The 18389-nt window shown below is 45.7% G+C and overlaps 1 protein-coding gene across 2 annotated transcripts in view; it reads left to right on the top strand.

Moving 5' to 3' along the window:
* The window catches only part of MAML3 (mastermind like transcriptional coactivator 3), a 363464-nt gene that overhangs the window by 205732 nt on the left and 139343 nt on the right, over positions 1-18389 (top strand). For both annotated transcript variants that reach the window (XM_045202491.2, XM_024568820.3), the window contains exon 2: positions 10767-12308. In XM_045202491.2, coding sequence (XP_045058426.2) covers positions 10767-12308 — 1542 coding nt within the window. The remainder of the gene's footprint in view (positions 1-10766; positions 12309-18389) is intronic.

Genomic DNA, 18389 nt, shown 5'->3' with positions numbered 1-18389 from the left:
CAGCAATCCCCTTGTTGGTAACTGGAGGCAAGTCCCTGAGCTTCCGGCTTCGGAGTAAAAGCATGCTAGGGTGCGATGTAGATTTGGGAGTCAGACGCCTTCTACAAATACATTATTCTGTGCCCTGTTTTCCCACTCTCTAAGATGGTATGTGTGGTGTGTGCACGTGTGTGCGTGAAAGAGAGAGAGAAATTCTTTTCCAGGAAGGAGCTCTTAGCTTTGCTTTATGCAAACTACAACTCACAAGGAAGAGCAATGTCCGACCTCTTTGAGGGAAACAAGAGGCTTTTTACAGACTCGGAGATCTTACTTCAATACTGTTGTTTGCCACAGGGAGACAAACACGTGTTGGGATTTTATTCAGAGGCAGTGTGAGGTCTGGGCACCATGGGCTGCCTGCTTCCACTAAGCTGGTGCAGGGCCCCAGCGCCGGGGGGCACTCCTGCAAGGGGCTGCAAACCAAAACGAGAATTTCTCATTGAAAACAAGGGACGTTTTGAGTAAACAGTGAAATTAAAATATTCTTGATTCCTACCCAAGGGAGAGAAAAGTACTCAGCCGCCCTGAAGTGTTTCTTCTTCCCGCCTCCCTCCTCCCAGAAAATAAACAAATCGAAACCTCACGCTTCGTTCGAACATGCCTGTTCTTTGGTGTGCGGGTTGGTGCGCGTCTCCAGCTGTGAATGATGCAGATAAGATGTGATCTTCTCATTTGCCCTCTTCCTCCCTATGGTTTTTCCTTCTTCCTCACCAACCCCCTTCACCATCATTTCTTTACAGTTCTAAGTCAAATCCCATTAGGAATTCCAGGTTGTAATACAAGGTCACGCTACAGGCGTGTTTGAATAGATAATGTATGCATGAGTGACTTCTAGTAAGAGATATTCCTAAGGAAATTGTTTCTTGTCCTTAAAAATAACTGCATGGAATGTGTGTGTGTGTGTGTGTGTGTTTATGTATATGAAAAGACACAGCAGTTCAGGGTTCCGAGGTTCAAGTCCAATGGCAACTCCAGAGCTCATCGGAGCTTTTCCTGCAGGAAGCTACCGGGTGCAGGAGGCTGCCTCTGGGATGCACGCCGCTGCTCCCTCCCCAAGTGTCTGGGGCTGCAGCTATCATCACTTCTCAAACACACGCTAAATTTGCACAGTAACCTCCTCCCTCATCGAGGAGCACACTCTTCTCTGAATCAGGCAGATCTGACACAAAGACTTGAACACATGGTCCCTAGCCTGTTTCAACACAGGTGTCGAAAACACTTTCCCATCATTTCTAAGCCAAGTTTGCTCATGTTGGATCAGAACAGGGGTCAGCAGGTGCAGAACAGCAGAGTAGGTGAGAACATGGATTTGAGAGGCAGGCAGAGCAAAGCAGAGCTCTGCTCTGTGCCCTGGGACAAACTGCTATCTTCTCTGAGCCCACTGACCCCTCTGGGTTATTGTGAGAGTTACTCAAGGTAATATATAAAAAGCATTGAGCTTGATGCCTGGTTACGTGGTAAGTTCTCAGCAAATAGAATATTAAATGACACTAATATCCTGAAATATTTAGTAGGCAGTGTATCAGGTTCTCTGATAAGAACTTACAAGTTTAACACTTTCTACGGAAAGTTATGCGAGATTTGGAAATCATATTACCTTGGCATTTGCAGAAGTAACAGTCTCAGTGTTAATGAGGAGTTAATAATTTTGTTGAAGCACCAATTTGAACTACATGGATGGAGCTTGTAAAAACTTTATAACGTCAGATACAAAGAGTCCACAGGCTTCATGGGACTGGTGGTGAAAACACGTTGTATTCATTCAGCTGCGAGGAAGCCACGGGCATGTGCGAACGTCCATGCATCTGGAAATACGGAGATTGGCGGAGGTCTTGGGACCCACCAGTTCTAACCATCAGCAGCCTCCCTGGGCACTGCTGATGTTTTGGGATCCATTCTCAATACGCTGTTGTGCATTTGGCTGGCGCTGATTACACGTTTCAAATAATGAAAGGACCAAAGCATACCTAAAACTTCAGCCACACCCAAAAAGATGTAAAATGCTTTTAAAGGGGACCTTACTCTGGCCCCTCCCAGCTGGAGTTGGGCAAGCACCCTTCTTCCCAGCACTTGTATATTCCTAAGACTACTCAGGAATAGAGGGTTAAATCTGCCTCTTAGCAGAAAGAAAACAATCATGGCTATTTCTAAAAATAACCTGAGAGTCTCCCAGAATGTCTCCTGAGCGGTCCCTGGCCCTTGGGCTAGGGGCTCAGCAGTGTCCCAGCATTCCCTTGGACCTGCGTAGCTGGGGTTTCAGATGCCCACTAGGAAGTGAGGCCCCTTTAAGACGATCCTTTTCTTCCCGGAGTGTTACAAAGTAAAGATTTTTAACAGCTCGGGCTGACAGGCATCCTGGCCAGTGACCCCACATTACCCACTGACCAGGTCCAGAGAAGCTGTGTTCTGGGAGGGTCCCCAGTAGAGGTTTTAAACCCTTGGCTCCCAGGGAAATAGTGTGCGCACATGTGTGTTTATTCGTATGAATTTTATTATGTAGTAAAGTTCTTTCCTCTGACGTAACATTAGCAGTGCACAAGGCTGATGAGGGAGACCTCAGGAGCTGTGATAGGTCTGTCCTCTTCTGTGGGGGTCGCTTTATCCTTCACGTAGATCTTAAAGCAAACATACTTGACTTCTGTCACTACATGTCATGGGTTCACTTCCCAGTATGGTCTTTGTTCTTGGCAATGAGCCTGCCCCTCAGCATCCGGCACACAGCACCCAGCCTGCCCTCCACTCACCGAATGAAAAGGAAGGCAAGTATGTAACGTGGAAAGAGAAGACGGACTAGGACATTGCTGTGCTCAGAGAAACCTGAAACATGAAAAGTAAACACTGTCACGAAAAGTCTGGTAGAAATCCAACGGGCTCCTGCAGAACTCGAGGTCCTCCGAGGTTTCACGTGTCTGCGTCTGGAGCATTGTGTCCCCTCCTGTTCACGAGCTGTCCCAGAATGTCGCCTGTCAACTCAGAAACACTTCATGTCAACGTCTGGTCTGTGTGTATGTACTTTTTAAAGAGTCAAACCAGCCCTGGCTGGTGTGGCTGTGTTGGTTGGAGGGTCACCCTGTAACCACAACTTTGGCGGGTTTGATTCCCGGTTGGATTCCCGCTCAGGACGTATACCTAGGTTGTAGGTTCAGTCCCGGGTCAGGACACCTATGGGAGGCAACCGATCGATGTCTCTGTCTCTGTCTTTGTCTCTCTGTCTCTCAATTTCTCTCTCTCTCCTTCTCTAACATCAATAAACAAATTTTTTTTAATTTTTAAAAATAAAAAATTTTAACTAAATCATACCAACAACTCAGAATGTCATAACTCCAACAGAATTATTAGTATAGATCAGAATGTCTAAACACTGGGGATCCTGGACCAAATTCATACGTTACTTTACATACTTGTGCCTTTTACCTGTGTCCCAATCTGGGCTCCACCTTGGGCTACTGAATCTGAAACTGTGGAAGCGGGACTAAGAAATCTGTGTTCTAACTGCAGGCCAGGCCACTTTAAGATTAGACAATCAGTGGTCTAGAAAATTCACCTCTAAATGAAACTCAAAACATCTTTTCTAAGGGATCTTAAATCTTAGGAGGCAGTTCTGAAAGTGTTTTGCACACTATTCACATTCTCCTAATTAAAATATCTACCACATGCATATTCTGGGTCACTCATCAAAAACGTTAAATAAGCAAGTCGAATTTCCCCATTGCTCCTGTGCTGCTTATCTGCTGGTGGGGTGAGAAGAGAATAACCACATGAAAACTGATGCAGTAAAGCATCTTCTGGTTTGACCAGAGCAGGCAAAGATGACAAAAATGTTCTCTCTGAGCCTAGAAATTAGTTACAGCATCCGCAAACTGAGATTCCAATTCATCTTCAAGTCTTAGGAAATATCGACAGTTGTGTCTCTAAGAGCTGGTGAAAGGAGTTCACTCACAATTTTGGTGGAGCGGGTGTCTTGGTGGGTGCAAACCACGTGAAGCCTTTGTATGGAAATGTAAAATTCAACTATGAAAGTAGCCAGCATTCTGAGTTCACCTCAATGTGAAAGCGTATCACCCTAGTAATGTCACATAAAGTCTCTGGGTTTCAATTTCAGCTTTCCTTTCCCTCCTTCTCTTCTTACATTCTCTACTTGTTCTCTACACAGTTTTCCCAAGTCCTTGGTGTCCTCAAAAATATTAAGGGGGGACAGCCCACAAGCCATTTCCAGCATTTAAAAATAACCAAAATGAATTGTACATTTACTCAGTTGTCACTAAAACACTGTACAGGTCAGCACTTTCAAGCGCCTGCTTTGGGGATAAATTACTTAAACTCAGTATGGTTATTCAAGGTCTTTTCAGCATTCATCCATTCATACAATCTCATGAAGGAAAAGGAAAGCGGCTTTAGTACAATGTGCCTCAGGATGAGTTGGGAGCACGTGCAGGGTCTCCAAGACCAGAAGTTGCGGGGAAGGGCTGTCGTGAGACACACTATATGGAAGGTAATGTCTGAGCCGACTCGTGAGAGACCAATAGAGCTGGTCACATGAAGAACTTGGATAGAGTATAACATATGCAAAGGCCCAGAGAGAGAGACTGAGAACAAACACTGTATGTGCTGAGAGTTGCAAATAATTAAGTGTAGCTGAAGGTTAGTGTTGACTGGCGTTGGAGGAAGCGAACGCTGAGACGGGAGCGGTAAGCCGGTCAGGTTGAGGTTGTGCAGAGCCGATGTGCCTGACTTAGCTGATGCTGAGACATTGGACAGCTCCCGAAGAGAGGCAAAGGAGTGAACTTACCAGGCTCACGTTCATTGAGAAAATCAGGCCACCGTGCAGAGAATGGGTTGGCAGGGAGAGGAGACTGGAGCAGGGACACTGCTCAGGAGCAGCGACAGAAATCACAAGAGAAGTGTTGATCTGAACTAAAGTAGTGGCATCGGGGGTGGAAAATGAGAATGAAAATTCATTGATGATTAGAACAGATAGTTCTGGAGGTTTAATTGGGTGTGGGTGGTGGGAGGAGGGGGAAGCAAGGCTGACGCCTCAATCGGAGGGTGGAGGGCGTGTTATCTTGATGAGCTCTGGGGCCTGTGCCCTAGAGGAAGACACACCTGTGTTTGCGTCCTGGCTGAGGGTGCAGTGTGGGCTGCGAGTCAGACCAGGGTTACAGAAGACCTGTCTCTTAGGATCCCCAGGAGCAGAAGACAAGGAATCTGATGGTTTACCCCAAAGTCTCCCATCAGTAGTAGTATCATCACCTTTATTCCCGAGCCCCATAATGGTGCCCAACTTCATGAAAATCAGGGATGAGGCAATAAGAGGCGTGGGTTTCTTTGTTGGGGGGAGGCGGGGTGTTTTGTTTGTTTGCATTTTAACTTACTAGCACTGCTAAAAGTCGAAAGGAAAAAAGAATCTCTTCTTCATGGACATACTGGCCAAGGTGACCCCTGAGAATCTGATGGGAATGAGCACCACCGCCCCCCCCCCACTGTCAGCAGAGGCCAGGTCATCTTAGCCCTGTCCCTCCTTGTTGTGGATGTCATCCTCCCTCCCCAGCCCACCTCCTCCGGAACACTGCCCTTCATCCTGTAGAACCATCTGACCCCAAAGGTTTGCTCTGAGGACTAAGTACAGTCCCATGTGAAAAGGCTCTGTAACTTTAAAGGCGTAGCTCTTCTTATTCCTACTGGTCTGGGTATCATGTCACCCCTCTCAACACTCTCTCTCTCTCTCTCTCTCTCTCTCTCACACACACACACACACACACACACACGCATGTGCACGCACGCACACACACACACGCACACACACCACCAGTTTCACAGAAACACAAGCCATTGAGCCACACCGTAGACCAGAGACTCGTGCTGGAGCCAGTACAGAGGTGGAGTTGTTCCCTCCAAGTAACTGACATACAAGCGTGGCCATGGTGTCACTGGTGTTGGATGAACAGCGTACTTCAGCTCCTAGCACCGTGGGTCCCTAATAGGAGAAAACACTTAGAATAATAGTAACCCAAGAGCAAGACTGATGCTCAGTAGCGAGTGTCTGTGATTCTTCTGGGGGGGGCGCATACTTACAGACTTCCAGCTTTGTAAGGCAGAAAGGAATTGCTTTGTAAGGAAGTCCCTTTGTAAGCCAGGGACTTCCTAAGGCAAGCAATTTGGGATGAAGACTGGGACCTGAGTCCTGGAGGGGCGAGGCACTCAAAAGGACATTTCCCACATGGTCAGCTGTTCTCATGGTCAATGAGCAGAGTACGTGGGAGTTACTCAGCCTTCTCGAGCACACAGGTGCTATCTCTTCCTGCCCAGTGTCCTTCTACCTCCCAAGAGGGGCATCAGGAGAGAATAAGACTCTCAGACCACCTTTCCATATAGCAGGAGATGATGTGACAGACAGTGGGATGTAAGATTGCGCTATTTTGGACACAACTAAACAAAACGAAAACCATAACACAGCTTCAGTGTCCTTAATGAGGTCTCTCTTATATTCCTAAATGCTGATGCATGAAATATATGTCAAGATGTGGGTTAAAGGGGCCAGCAGGAGAGAACTTGAGGCCCTGAAGGAAAAAGAAATTCTCAGCAGCTCCATTCAGGTCACATGCTGGAAATCTATTTGATGTGAACCTCAACAATCTAGTGCTGTTTTATAATCTAGGACATGAATGCATTAGCACTTGGACTTGGGCTTGAATTGCAAATTTGATTTTTGCTGTTCACATTTTAAAAGGTTCACCAGATGCTTGGAAAACATTAGGGTTTTGTGGGCTAGCGAACAGAAATACTATCATTCTACCTCTTTGTGTTGTGGAGATCGGGAAAGTAATCTCTCTCTGTTGCAATTGTGAGTATTAGTATCCCTGAATTTTAAAAATAGTACCATATTTTGCCCTACATAATGCGCACCCACATTTTTGTGCACGTGATACACAGGATTAGTATACCCATTATTAAAGCCGAGTATGTAAACCATTATACCCATATATGATGTGCATCCTTATTTTTCCCTCAGAAATGTGGGGGGGAAAGTGTACGTTATACATGGCAAAATACAGTAATAGCTAAGGCTTAAAGGGTGCTTACCAGATGCGAGGCATGAAACTAAGTGTGGTTTCCTTATTGTTTAAGTTCAGCCTCAGAGTAACTTTGTGGGCTAGATGTTACTAACCCGTTCTGCAGATGAAGTAACCAAGGCTTAGGAGAGGTTATGTAAGTTTTCCAGTATTCATTCATTGAACATGTTGTTAATCGAGTGTTCGCTGTGATCTGCTGGGGCTTGATAGTGAACAAAACAGAGAAATCCCTGCCTTCGTGTAACTTACTACCTAACGGTGGGCATCACGGCCAACATTTATTACGTACCAGACAACATTTATATGCTTCAACTCCTAAGTGGGGGCCTGGGATTTGAACCCAGATGCTCTGACTCCAGGGCCAGTGCTCCGGTGTCTGTATTACTGCCTCCCCCAGCGAGGCCCACTCTGCTGGTGAGAGGGGAGAGCCGTGGTTCCCAGCCAGATCTCTCTGCCTCCGTGGTCATGGCCACCACTGTCTCACAGAGGAACAAACAGCATTTGTCTTTACTTTCCCCAACCGGCCCACCCATTCTGTGGCCCCACAGAATGGTGAACTTTGTAAAATGAAGTCAGGTTCATTTTTAAGACAAGCGCTTGTTTTTTTTCAGGTTAACATTGCTTCAGGAGGTGCCGAGGGTGCCAAGCCTTGTTTCCTTTAGGCCTTGAAGCAATGATACTTGAACTTGCCGCTCTGTGTTGGAGCTACATTCAAGCTTCTGCTATAGCTATGATCAAAACCACAGTCCCTAGTTTGTTCAATAAATAAGGTAATTTTGTAACAATGTGTACCTAACATGAGGGATTGAACCAGTATCTTCTTTGAAGTTAAATTCCCGTGTGTCCCAATCCAAGCTTTGTCTTTATTAATTCTGGGGCTTCTACCAAGTGTCTGCAGACAGGGTCTGGTGTCGTGACTTAAAACATAAGATTTAGGAACAAGGGCTGGACTGGATTTTTACCCAAGGACCTTTTCTGTTTACTTTTACCATGGGTTTCTCTACTTATGAGAAAGGTGACTAAGAGCCAGGTGAAGCCAAGAGACTGCTTGACGATAAAGTGGCACTTGTCAGAATCCCCACACCATCTCCAGGTGGGTTTGATTTACATGGGACTCCTCTTGAGCCTGGCCAGTTTCACGTGTGAGTGCCACGTGCAGGTCAGAGGAAACCCTGCTTCTCCACCCCTCCCCTGGCACTCTGCCTTCCCCCTCAACTCTGTGAAGTTACTGAAGCCCCTGCTGACCCAACCTAGTCTTCCTTTGTCATTCAGTCAGTGCCTTCCCTGCACATAGTTTCTGCCAAATTCTTTCACCCAAGTCCCCCACACTGGCCTTTTCTGGCAGAAAGGAAGGGGGCAGACAGATGAATTAGGTTTATAAATTCATAGTTAGCAAGACTTTTCTTAACTTGACTTCTTCTTTTTTGTTTATTTTTTATTGATTTTTAGAGAGAAGGGGAGGGAGGAGAGAGAAATGGAGAGAAACATCGATGTGCAAAAGAAACATCAATCGGTCACCTGGTATACACCACAACTGGGGACTGAACCCACAATCTAGGCATGTGCCCCTACCAGGAATCAAACCCATGGCCTTTTGGTTTATAGGACAATGCTCCAGGCAACTGAGCCACACCAGCTGGGGCTTAAACTTGACTTCTTAAATGAGTCCAGTTAAGTGGACACAACACACTTCAGGCTGAGAGAGCCCATTACTGGGAATGTAGAATCTCAACATCAGGCATTCCTTATGGTCAGTTGAGGTTGCCTCCTGCTCTGATTTCAGCTCACCTCTTTTAGCCCCTCTGAATTACACTATGGCATCATTCATTCAGCTTGCCATTATTTATTAACCACTGCTCTGAAGTTGAAGACTAAGTGCAACCCCACAATACACAGTAAGCAAGTCAGCTGCAGTCCCTACCTTCCTGAAGTGCACTAAATAGACACTTAAGCAATTGCCCCAAGTCTGGTAGAAGCTATGATGGGAAAGAAGAGATTGCTTGGAAAAAGTTTTTCCAGCACATCCAACCCAGTAGAGGTGATTCAAAGGAGAGCGTGGGGAAGGGATCTAAGAGGAGATTGCCCAGAGTAAGTGAAATGTAAGGCACAACCTGAAAGGTGAGCAGCTACTAACCCAGGGAAGGGAAGATGGAGGGGAAGAAGTGTGTTCCGAGAAAAGAAAGCATGTCCAGAGTCCTGGATGCAGAAAAAAGCCCGGCACACTTAAGAAACGGAAGGCTCGGGAGAACTGATGGAACATGTTGGGCAGAGGTCAGGGAGGTAAAGCCAAGCCGAGGAGCAAGAAGATGAGCCTGGAATGATGACTAAGAGCCAGCTGAAGTAGGCTCCGTTCGGATTTTAACCTAAAGACAATGGAAATCATTACAGGGTTATAAGCAGGAAGGGCCATATATCTAATCTATATCTATGTAGAAATAGACATAGATATATAGAGATAGAGATATATATTTAAAAGATGTAGCAGTATAACAAATAGATTGATAGAAAGCAAAACAATGAATGAAAGAATAGGTGAAAGAATAAATGGATGGATGAATGGAGCCAAGACACGGAAATCAGTTAGGAGACTGTTGCAACAGTCTAGTGAGAGGTAATGGGATCCTTGCCTGGGACAGTCGCAGTGAGGTTGGAGGCGAGTGGGCGTAGGAGAGTGATGGTTTGGGTGCAGAATCCACAGGGCTGGGTGACTGGCGATGGGAGACGGTTCAAGAAGAATGCTCGGGTGTCTGATTTGGGCTACTGCGTCGTACTGAGATAGGAACATTGGTGAGGACCGTGTTTGATGGTGAAAGATAATCAGTTCAGTGTTGACACACGCTGAGTTTTACATGCCTGTGAAACATCCAGTGAGAGAGCATTGGAGTTAGAGGAGCTCAGCAGAGAAGGGGCTGGGTACATTGTTATGAGACATCAGCCTGTTGTAATGGTGGGCACCATCTAGGTCAGGGCATAGAGCGGGCAGGGAAGAAAGCTTAAGACCAAACAGTGAAGAATTCCATCCTTTAAGAGAAAGAAAGAAGAGTACACAGGAGGCTGAGAAAGAGCAGATGGGGGGAAAGGAGGCAGTCCAGGGAAGCATGAGTTCATGGGAACCAGGGGAGCCGTGTCCTTAGAACAGGGCGGCTGCGGCATTACACGGAGCTGGGAAGTGTGTGAAAGTGAGCGCAGGGGAAGGTTTGGGGTATGTTAACCATTAATCTTCACGTCTATGCTATTCAGTAAATGTGTTAGATTTTCTGTTCTTAGAGTATTTTTATTGTTCTTTAAAATATTGTTGATTTAATTCCTTAATGTTCTCAATGAAGGTGTGACAAGAATTTAAGTATTAACACCTTCCTCAAGTATGGTACATTGTGGTCCAATCTCACATTTAGCATTCATTTGAAAATAATAATAGGTAATTCTTCCCCACCCTCCAATCTTTAGGTTGTTTTCTGTCTCTTAGCCTTGTGAGCTCTGCTTTTGGATAAAACCTTTCCCCACAGAATTTGAATTGAAGCCTGGCCAATTTTGAAATTAGAATTATAACCTCTTTACTAGGTGTTATCAACCACTTAAAAGTTAGTTGACAGCAATGCATTTTGGAACGTAAATGAGCTGGAGATTTAGGCATTCTCTCTGTTATCTCTTTTCCAGCTCCAGGAGACTGTGAAAAGGAAGTTGGAAGGAGCCCGATCACCACTTAATGGAGACCAGCAGAATGGGGCTTGCGATGGGAGTTTCTCACCCACCAGCAAGCGAATACGGAAGGACATTCCCACGGGGATGGAAGCCATCAACAGTTTGCCCAACAACATGCCACTGCCTTCAGCTTCTCCTCTTCACCAACTTGACCTGAAGCCTTCTCTGCCCTTGCAGAATAGCGGGACTCACACTCCTGGGCTTCTAGAGGACCTAAGTAAGAATGGCAGACTCCCAGAGATTAAACTTCAGCCCGTTAACGGTTGCAGTGACCTGGAAGACAGCTTCGCCACCTTGCAGAGCAAAGGCCTCAAACAGGAACCTCTGGACGACCCTACTTGCATAGACACATCAGAAACATCTCTTTCAAATCAGAACAAGCTGTTCTCAGACATTAACCTGAATGATCAGGAGTGGCAAGAATTAATAGATGAACTGGCCAACACAGTTCCTGAAGACGACATACAGGACCTGTTCAATGAAGACTTTGAAGAGAAGAAGGAGCCAGAATTCTCGCAGCCAGCCACGGAGACGCCCCTCTCCCAGGAGAGTGTGAGCGTGAAGAGCGACCCCTCTCACTCTCCTTTCACGCACGTCTCCATGGGCTCTCCCCAGACAAGGCCTTCTTCTTCTGGTCCTCCCTTTTCTGCCGTGTCCACGGCCACTAGTTTACCTTCTGTTGCCAGCACTCCCGTGGCTCCCAACCCCGCAGGCTCACCAGCAAACTGTGCGGTCCAGTCCCCGCCAACTCCAAACCCAGCCCACACTCCCGGCCAAGCTCCGCCTCGGCCTGGAAGTGGCTATCTCCTCAGTGCAGCAGCGGTGCCAGTGGCTGGCTCGGGGTCGGGCCCCGGGGCCGTGCCCAGCTCCGACCTGTCTCCAGCGGAGCAGCTCAAACAGATGGCGGCGCAGCAGCAACAGCGGGCCAAGCTCATGCAGAAGCAGCAGCAGCAGCAGCAGCAGCAGCAGCAGCACTCCAACCAGACTGCCAGCTGGTCCCCGTTAGGGCCTCCATCCAGTCCCTACGGCGCGGCTTTCACCGCAGAGAAACCAAATAGCCCCATGATGTACTCCCAAGCCTTTAACAACCAAAACCCAGTAGTGCCTCCAATGGCAAACAACCTGCAGAAGACGACAATGAATAACTACCTCCCGCAGAATCACATGAACATGATCAATCAGCAGCCAAATAACTTGGGTACAAACTCCTTAAGCAAACAGCACAACATTCTCTCTTACGGCAACACCAAGCCTCTGACCCACTTCAATGCGGACTTGAGTCAGAGGATGACACCACCCATGGCCAATCCCAACAAAAACCCCCTGCTGCCGTACATCCAGCAGCAGCCCCCGCCGCAGCAGCCGCCACAGCAGCCGCCGCAGCTCCAGGCTCCTCGGGCACACCTGAGTGAGGACCAGAAACGCATGCTTCTCATGAAGCAGAAAGGAGTGATGAGCCAGCCGCTGGCCTACGCCACGCTGCCGCCCCACGGTCAGGTAAGTGTGAGAGCGACACCCACTTGGAGCCGTGCTGGTGGTGCATTTCAGACTGACGAGGTGTGATGCGTTAGCACTAGCAGGGTGTAATTAATTACCTGTGGAAATCCTTCCTACGCGTTGTCATGTAGTTGCCAGGTCTGGGGGGTTTATTTCCTCCTTTTTTTCTAAGAGATGGAAAAGGTGGGCATGATTGCCTTCCCTGTATTAGAATGTCTGGAAATCAAACTTGTCCTGTTCCCGGCAGTAGATAAGAAATGAAAAATTACGTGACGTTCCCACTCGCAGGGAGGCTGCGCGGTAGAGGTCACAGGGCCAGGCCTGCTGCTCTTATCTCCTGGGTCATTCAGTCCTAGACGCGGGCTAGTGGGAAGGCCAGAGCCTTTCGGGATCTCTCCGGCAGTTTGATAAGGCTATGGGTAACCTAGCTTGCAGAATTATGAAGCTTGGAAATCTAGGCTCTTGATGTTCAAATGTGGGAGAATTTTCTGTATTTTCAAAATGAACTGGAGGACAGATTTTTGTAGGACTACTCAACGCTTAAACCTTTGTTGCTGACCTAAGGCAATTAGAAGCTGTTTCAACCTCGTGGCTTGGGAGTACAGTCAAACCTCTGCAGTTTGTTCAGCTCTGATTCAGGAAAATTTGATGGTGACTGTACCTTAGAGCTGTATCAAAATAAAGCCTCCTCTTTCCCACATCACTACATCCTGGTTTAGATAGTGGGGATCTCAGCGATCCATGGTAAAAATGAGTGGCAGCCAGTCGGGGAGTGAATCCTCGCCAAGAAGCACTCATTCGCCTCACCCTGACCACTGTGGCAAGCAGCCAAAGCTCCTGCAATGTAACACTTTCTCTACCTTGAAGGAGAGGGGAGTGGGGAAATGCATTGTTCTACTGACCTTCTCCACACAGGCGTGAATTCATGAACCATCGCTGTACTGGCGATTGCTAGTTTGTGCCTAATCCTCTCAGGGTGCCGACATTTGCAATGCCGTTGGATTTTGCAGAAAAGTTTTTGCTTTAGGGGCCCTCGTGTGCAAACAGGTTACAACTAGTGCTTGGATATGTGTCCACAGTTGGATGCTTCAGAAGTAATGCAGGCAGATCTTGCGTCAGTAGGTAGTTGTTTGCATCTTCTCTCTCCTGGTGTGCCCCTCCCCCCATAGCCGCCCAATCTCCGTAAACTTGATGGAGGCTCCAAGAGCTGGAGGGTGCTGGCCTGCAGAGACAGGCCTGAGCTCTTCTTCACAGCCTTCCAACCCCAGAACCTCACAGTGGTTTCTTGTCTGCACATGCCGGCCAGCTCTGAAGAAATTCTGTCTGGAGAAATAAAAATGTAGCTCGGTTTATGTCAACTGCACCTGGTCACTGGTAGAAAAACATTGTTGAAATGTGGGCTTCTTTTTTATCTTGGTTTCATTACACAAATGTATACCATTGGAGAAATTCAACATTGTATACACTTCCACATTCAGTTCTGAAGCAGGGATGTTTGTTGTATCCCACACGGGTCCTAAGTTTATGAGATCGCCAGCTGTCAGAATGGTCTCTTGTTAACCTTAATACAAATTGTGCTTCTACGTGGGCTGTTTTCACGCCAGCCACAGTAAAATATTTCCCCCAAACCCAACCAAAGATGATTGATTCCAGCTCACAGGCTCTGCAGACGTGCGGGTGCAATGGGAGCCCGTCCTCACTCTGCTCCCTCACTCGCTGAGTGTCTTCTGAAATTTGCTAACTTGGGATGAGGCTCTTGTCTTTGCTGGAACATGGATTTTAAAGGTACTCATTTCCGCTCCTGATGCTTGCCTAGCTATGTGAAACTGAAACCCTGAGCTGCAGAGGTCATGTTTTGAAAGAGCTCAGTCAGGTGAAGAAATGAAAGTGATGATTTTCTGGCCTAAATCTGCTGGTTCATCCTCTGTTTCTTCCGTCTCATGAGGTCCTTTCAGGGTGCACAGGCCTTCCTTTTTGAGTGAGGCCTCATTAGAATAATCACTTCGTAACCTCATAAAGAACCATCAACCAAAGGCATGCTTTTTAATGAAATATTAACTCACCACTGTTTGAAACAAGCTTCAAAATACATACATAAACAGGTGAATATCTTTCTGCACACATACCATTTATTTCGTGCTTTTGTCTGATCCTGGAGAGTATTTACATAGCTCGCAGAACGGTCCTTCGCACCGTATGTGCGTGCATTGCACGAGTATGTGCACGCATTACAAGAAGACATAGAATGTAATTATACGTAGGTGTCATTCAAGTTTGTGTTTCGCTCTCGCTAGTGAAAACTCACTTCATTCTTATGTGGCCGCAAGGACTGTGATTAACACTTAGTTTTAATGACTGATTTAAACACCAAAAGTAATAACCCTGGAACACTGATTTCAAGATAACTATTTCATACAGATGTTCACTTACTTGGGCCATTTGCAGAAAATGCCATTTCTCTTAGAAATGAATAGAAATTCACTGAGATCCTGGATATTTTTAAAAAACAGGGAACCAAAACTAGAAAGGACCCAAAAGGAACTTATTTCAAAATTTTGAATGTCTTATCAAGAAATGTTACTTCTCAGAATTTGTCTGGTGTTCCTTATGAGAGAATTGAGCAAAGGTTTATGTACAAAGATTATGCACGTGGTGTTGCTTGTAACAGTGAGGAACTGGAACCAGAGGAAGCACTTTGGAAAAGCCGTGAGCACGAAGGTCATGGCCCCTGGAGATGAGTCCCGTGGAAACGCTCCTGGGTGAGTGGAGAGTGCGGATCGCACAAGCGCCTGCACGTTACACTCCAGGGTGTGTCTTTGATGCCTATAGAAAAGACCGATAACTAAAATGTCAAGAATGGTATTTCTGGTTGATAAATTATGAGTAATTATTGTTTTCCTCTCTATAGTTTACTAAGTTTTCTATCATACCTGTGTGTTAGAAAACTTGGTAAACTATAAAACTTGTTATGTCTGTTAATTCCACCATCAGGAAAGATAAGGCAAGGCAAAGCCCCTATTTTAAAAAAGTTTATACTATGCTAAATCTTTAAGAGAAAAATCTTAATTTTTCCAATTTGCCAGTTGGATTGAGGTGGTACCATTCCCATTTACTCACATACAGTATTAGTTTTGAATCTTCCTTTCTTTCTCCACCTCTTCTTCTTATTCCTTATCATCTGCTCGATTCCTATAAACATCAGGTAATAGAGTGACAATGAGTACCAGTGAAACTTTCACCTTTACAGACTTTCAGATCCTCTCCGTGTCCTGTTCTTATATTATTTCTTTGGTCGTGTCTCTTTCCCCTTGTCTCGTTTTTTACTTTCTGGAACTTCTGTTCATTTTGTATTGGACTTTCTGGGTTGCTCTCTAATTTTTAAAATACATGTTTCTGTGATGAAATCTCTACCTCTATCTCGTACGCGTACTCTCTGTTTTTACTGTTCTTTGCGTAGTACCTGACACCACGTCTTAAACATAAGGAGGTTTTAAACATGACGATTATCAAAGTTCAGAACAAAAGTGTTTGCAGTGGATTCTCAGCTCCGGTGGAGAGAGCATTAGCACAAGTAACACAGAGCTGCTTGTGAGATCAAACAGAAGAACTGGAAAGGCAAGTCTAAAAGGAATCCTTTGACAGGAGGTGGTTATCTTGAACCCGTGGAATGACAATGCGGGAAAGGCAAACTGCAGACGTGGTGTCTGGAGAACAGAAACACGATGGAGCAAATCAGTGGCCAGGGAAGGTTGCAGGGGCTCCCAGAGCCCGGGAACAACCTGCACATGGAGTCGTGGAGAGTGAATAATTTCCAAAGTGTGATGGGAATTTTTAGCAGTTGCAATTGTAGCACTAGAGAAGTAGGGCACTGTGTTACTTCATTAATACTTGACATGCCATTTGCTGTGTGTGGCTGCGTATATTAGAAAGAGTACATACATCCTCATGTTTTCTAGGGTGTTTTCCCGTTTCATTTTCTTTTACTAAAATTTGCTGGGTACCATGTGCGGTGTATTGTTAGAAGCTTTTTAGCCATAGGATCTCCACAGAAAGAACAAAGCTCCAATATTAGCAGCCATCCTAGAAACCTCTTTGAAGATACATTTTCCTTAACTTTAAAAACTTGGAGTCCCTTTGAATTTAGTTTCCTTAAAATATATTTTTTTTATTTTCTCCAAATAATAGATGACATACTTCAGAAAGTCAAATAATGCCGCGAGGCTTATAATGAAAAACAACAGCTTCGACCTCTTCGTTCTTCATTTCTACTTCCCAAAGGGGCCGCTTCAATTCATTATGTCGTTTTCTTTTACTTATTTCTGTAAACTGCTATTTCTCAATATTTCAATTATTTGATTCTATAGAAGATGAGGATTCAGCTCACTTGTGTTACCTCCTCACAAACACAGTCCCTCCACACAGAGAATCTCCCTTCCCTCTTCCCCATTCTCGTAATGTAACTGGATACTCATATGTTGCAAATTACGATTATAAAGGGTCCCCTGTTCACATGACTGATTCTTGCACCGCGCCTCACAGTTAAGCTGTTCAGTATACTAGGATTGTACTTCCTTTCTCGTATGGCTTTTTGTTTTTTCTGTAATTAATAACTGCCTATTTTTTTAATTGGTGTTGTCTCTACACCTACCTTCAATCTATCCTCAAACTTTTCTCACTGTAAAACTTTCAGTGGGATCAAACATCAAATTATCTGTTTTTCTTATATTTTCTTTTCTTTTTTCTGCCTCCCCTTCTCTCTCTCTGCCCCGTGCCCTTCCTTCAACGTCTCTCCTGAAGGCTTCCACCCTCTTGCTCCAGTCTTCCATCCTATAATCTTGTTGCTCTGCTGATTAACCGAAGTCACGCAGATGCCCTTGACCATCATGCCGGGAATGTTTCACGGCCCTTGTGTGTTGCATTATGTCCTCTTGGTCCCTCCTCCACTTTCTATACTGGGTCCCTCAGGCTGGCGGAGCACCCCCCCTCAGAGCTTCTTTTGAAAGGGTGCATGGGAGAATATTTTTATGGAAACTATTTTTGAGAATGTCTTCATCCTCACATTTGATGGATAGTTTGTCAGATACAGAATTACAGTTAAGAAAATATATTTGATCAGACTTTTAAAGGCATTTCTTCATGGTCCTCTCTGGCTTTTATAATATCCAGTGACATTTGGATCCCCCACCCTATGGATGTAACCGTTTTGTTTTTTGGGTTTTGTTTTTCAGTCTGAGAGCATTTTTAGATCTTCTCTCTATCCCTGAAATTCAGGGTGGTGTACTTCTATTCACTATGTCTGGTACTATGAATGTTTTTAAGTTAAGTTTACTTGTCTCTCCCCCTGCCCCCATTATCTGTTTCTCCAAAGAACCTCTTTCATATGCTCATTTTATTTTTCTTTTTTCACATTAGAAGCTTTTCTCAAATGTCTGTGTGCTTTATTTAACAGTGAAGCACAGTAAAGCCAAATAGTTGCCTTGTGGCGTTACAGAAGGCTTGTGACATGTGGAGCTTTGCTCTGGGACGATTGGGCTAGAACCCCACCACTTCACTGGGTCGACGCCTGCAGATTTCTTCCCCAAAGGCCAGACAGAAGAGACTCCTTCACCCTGATTACTAAGAGCTATACACCTGGAGGCTGGCTTTCTGGGGCTGGGCAGAGGAGAGGAGTTGGTACATGGTGGTGTGGGTGAAGGGTGTCTTAATAAATACAATGGACACTTTCACTTAATCTCCCCGTTTTTGTATGGTTCCTCATCCTACCCTTAGCGAGGGCTGGGATCCAGGATTCCAGAGTCTTCTGGCTTAATCCCCCCAGAGAGCCATACACCTTCCTTCTTCCAGTCTGGGGGAGTATGTCTGGCCCACTTCTTAATTAAATGGGACTTTACCGATTTTTCTTTTGTGTGTACCCTCACCCCCACCCTGGCATCCTGAGGGGCTTCTGGTCCCTGAGGCTTAGCAGCATTCTTCAGCTGGAACCTTCTTGCTTTATTTTTAGCTTCCCCACTGCAGGATTCCATTTAGCTTTCTCCAAGCCCCCAAGTCCTTTGCCCCTCGGCCACCTGGTGTTCAATCCCA

Source organism: Desmodus rotundus, chromosome 9 (genome assembly GCF_022682495.2).
Source record: "Desmodus rotundus isolate HL8 chromosome 9, HLdesRot8A.1, whole genome shotgun sequence".
Lineage (NCBI taxonomy): Eukaryota > Metazoa > Chordata > Mammalia > Chiroptera > Phyllostomidae > Desmodus > Desmodus rotundus.
This window is presented reverse-complemented; position numbering and strand designations above follow the sequence as displayed.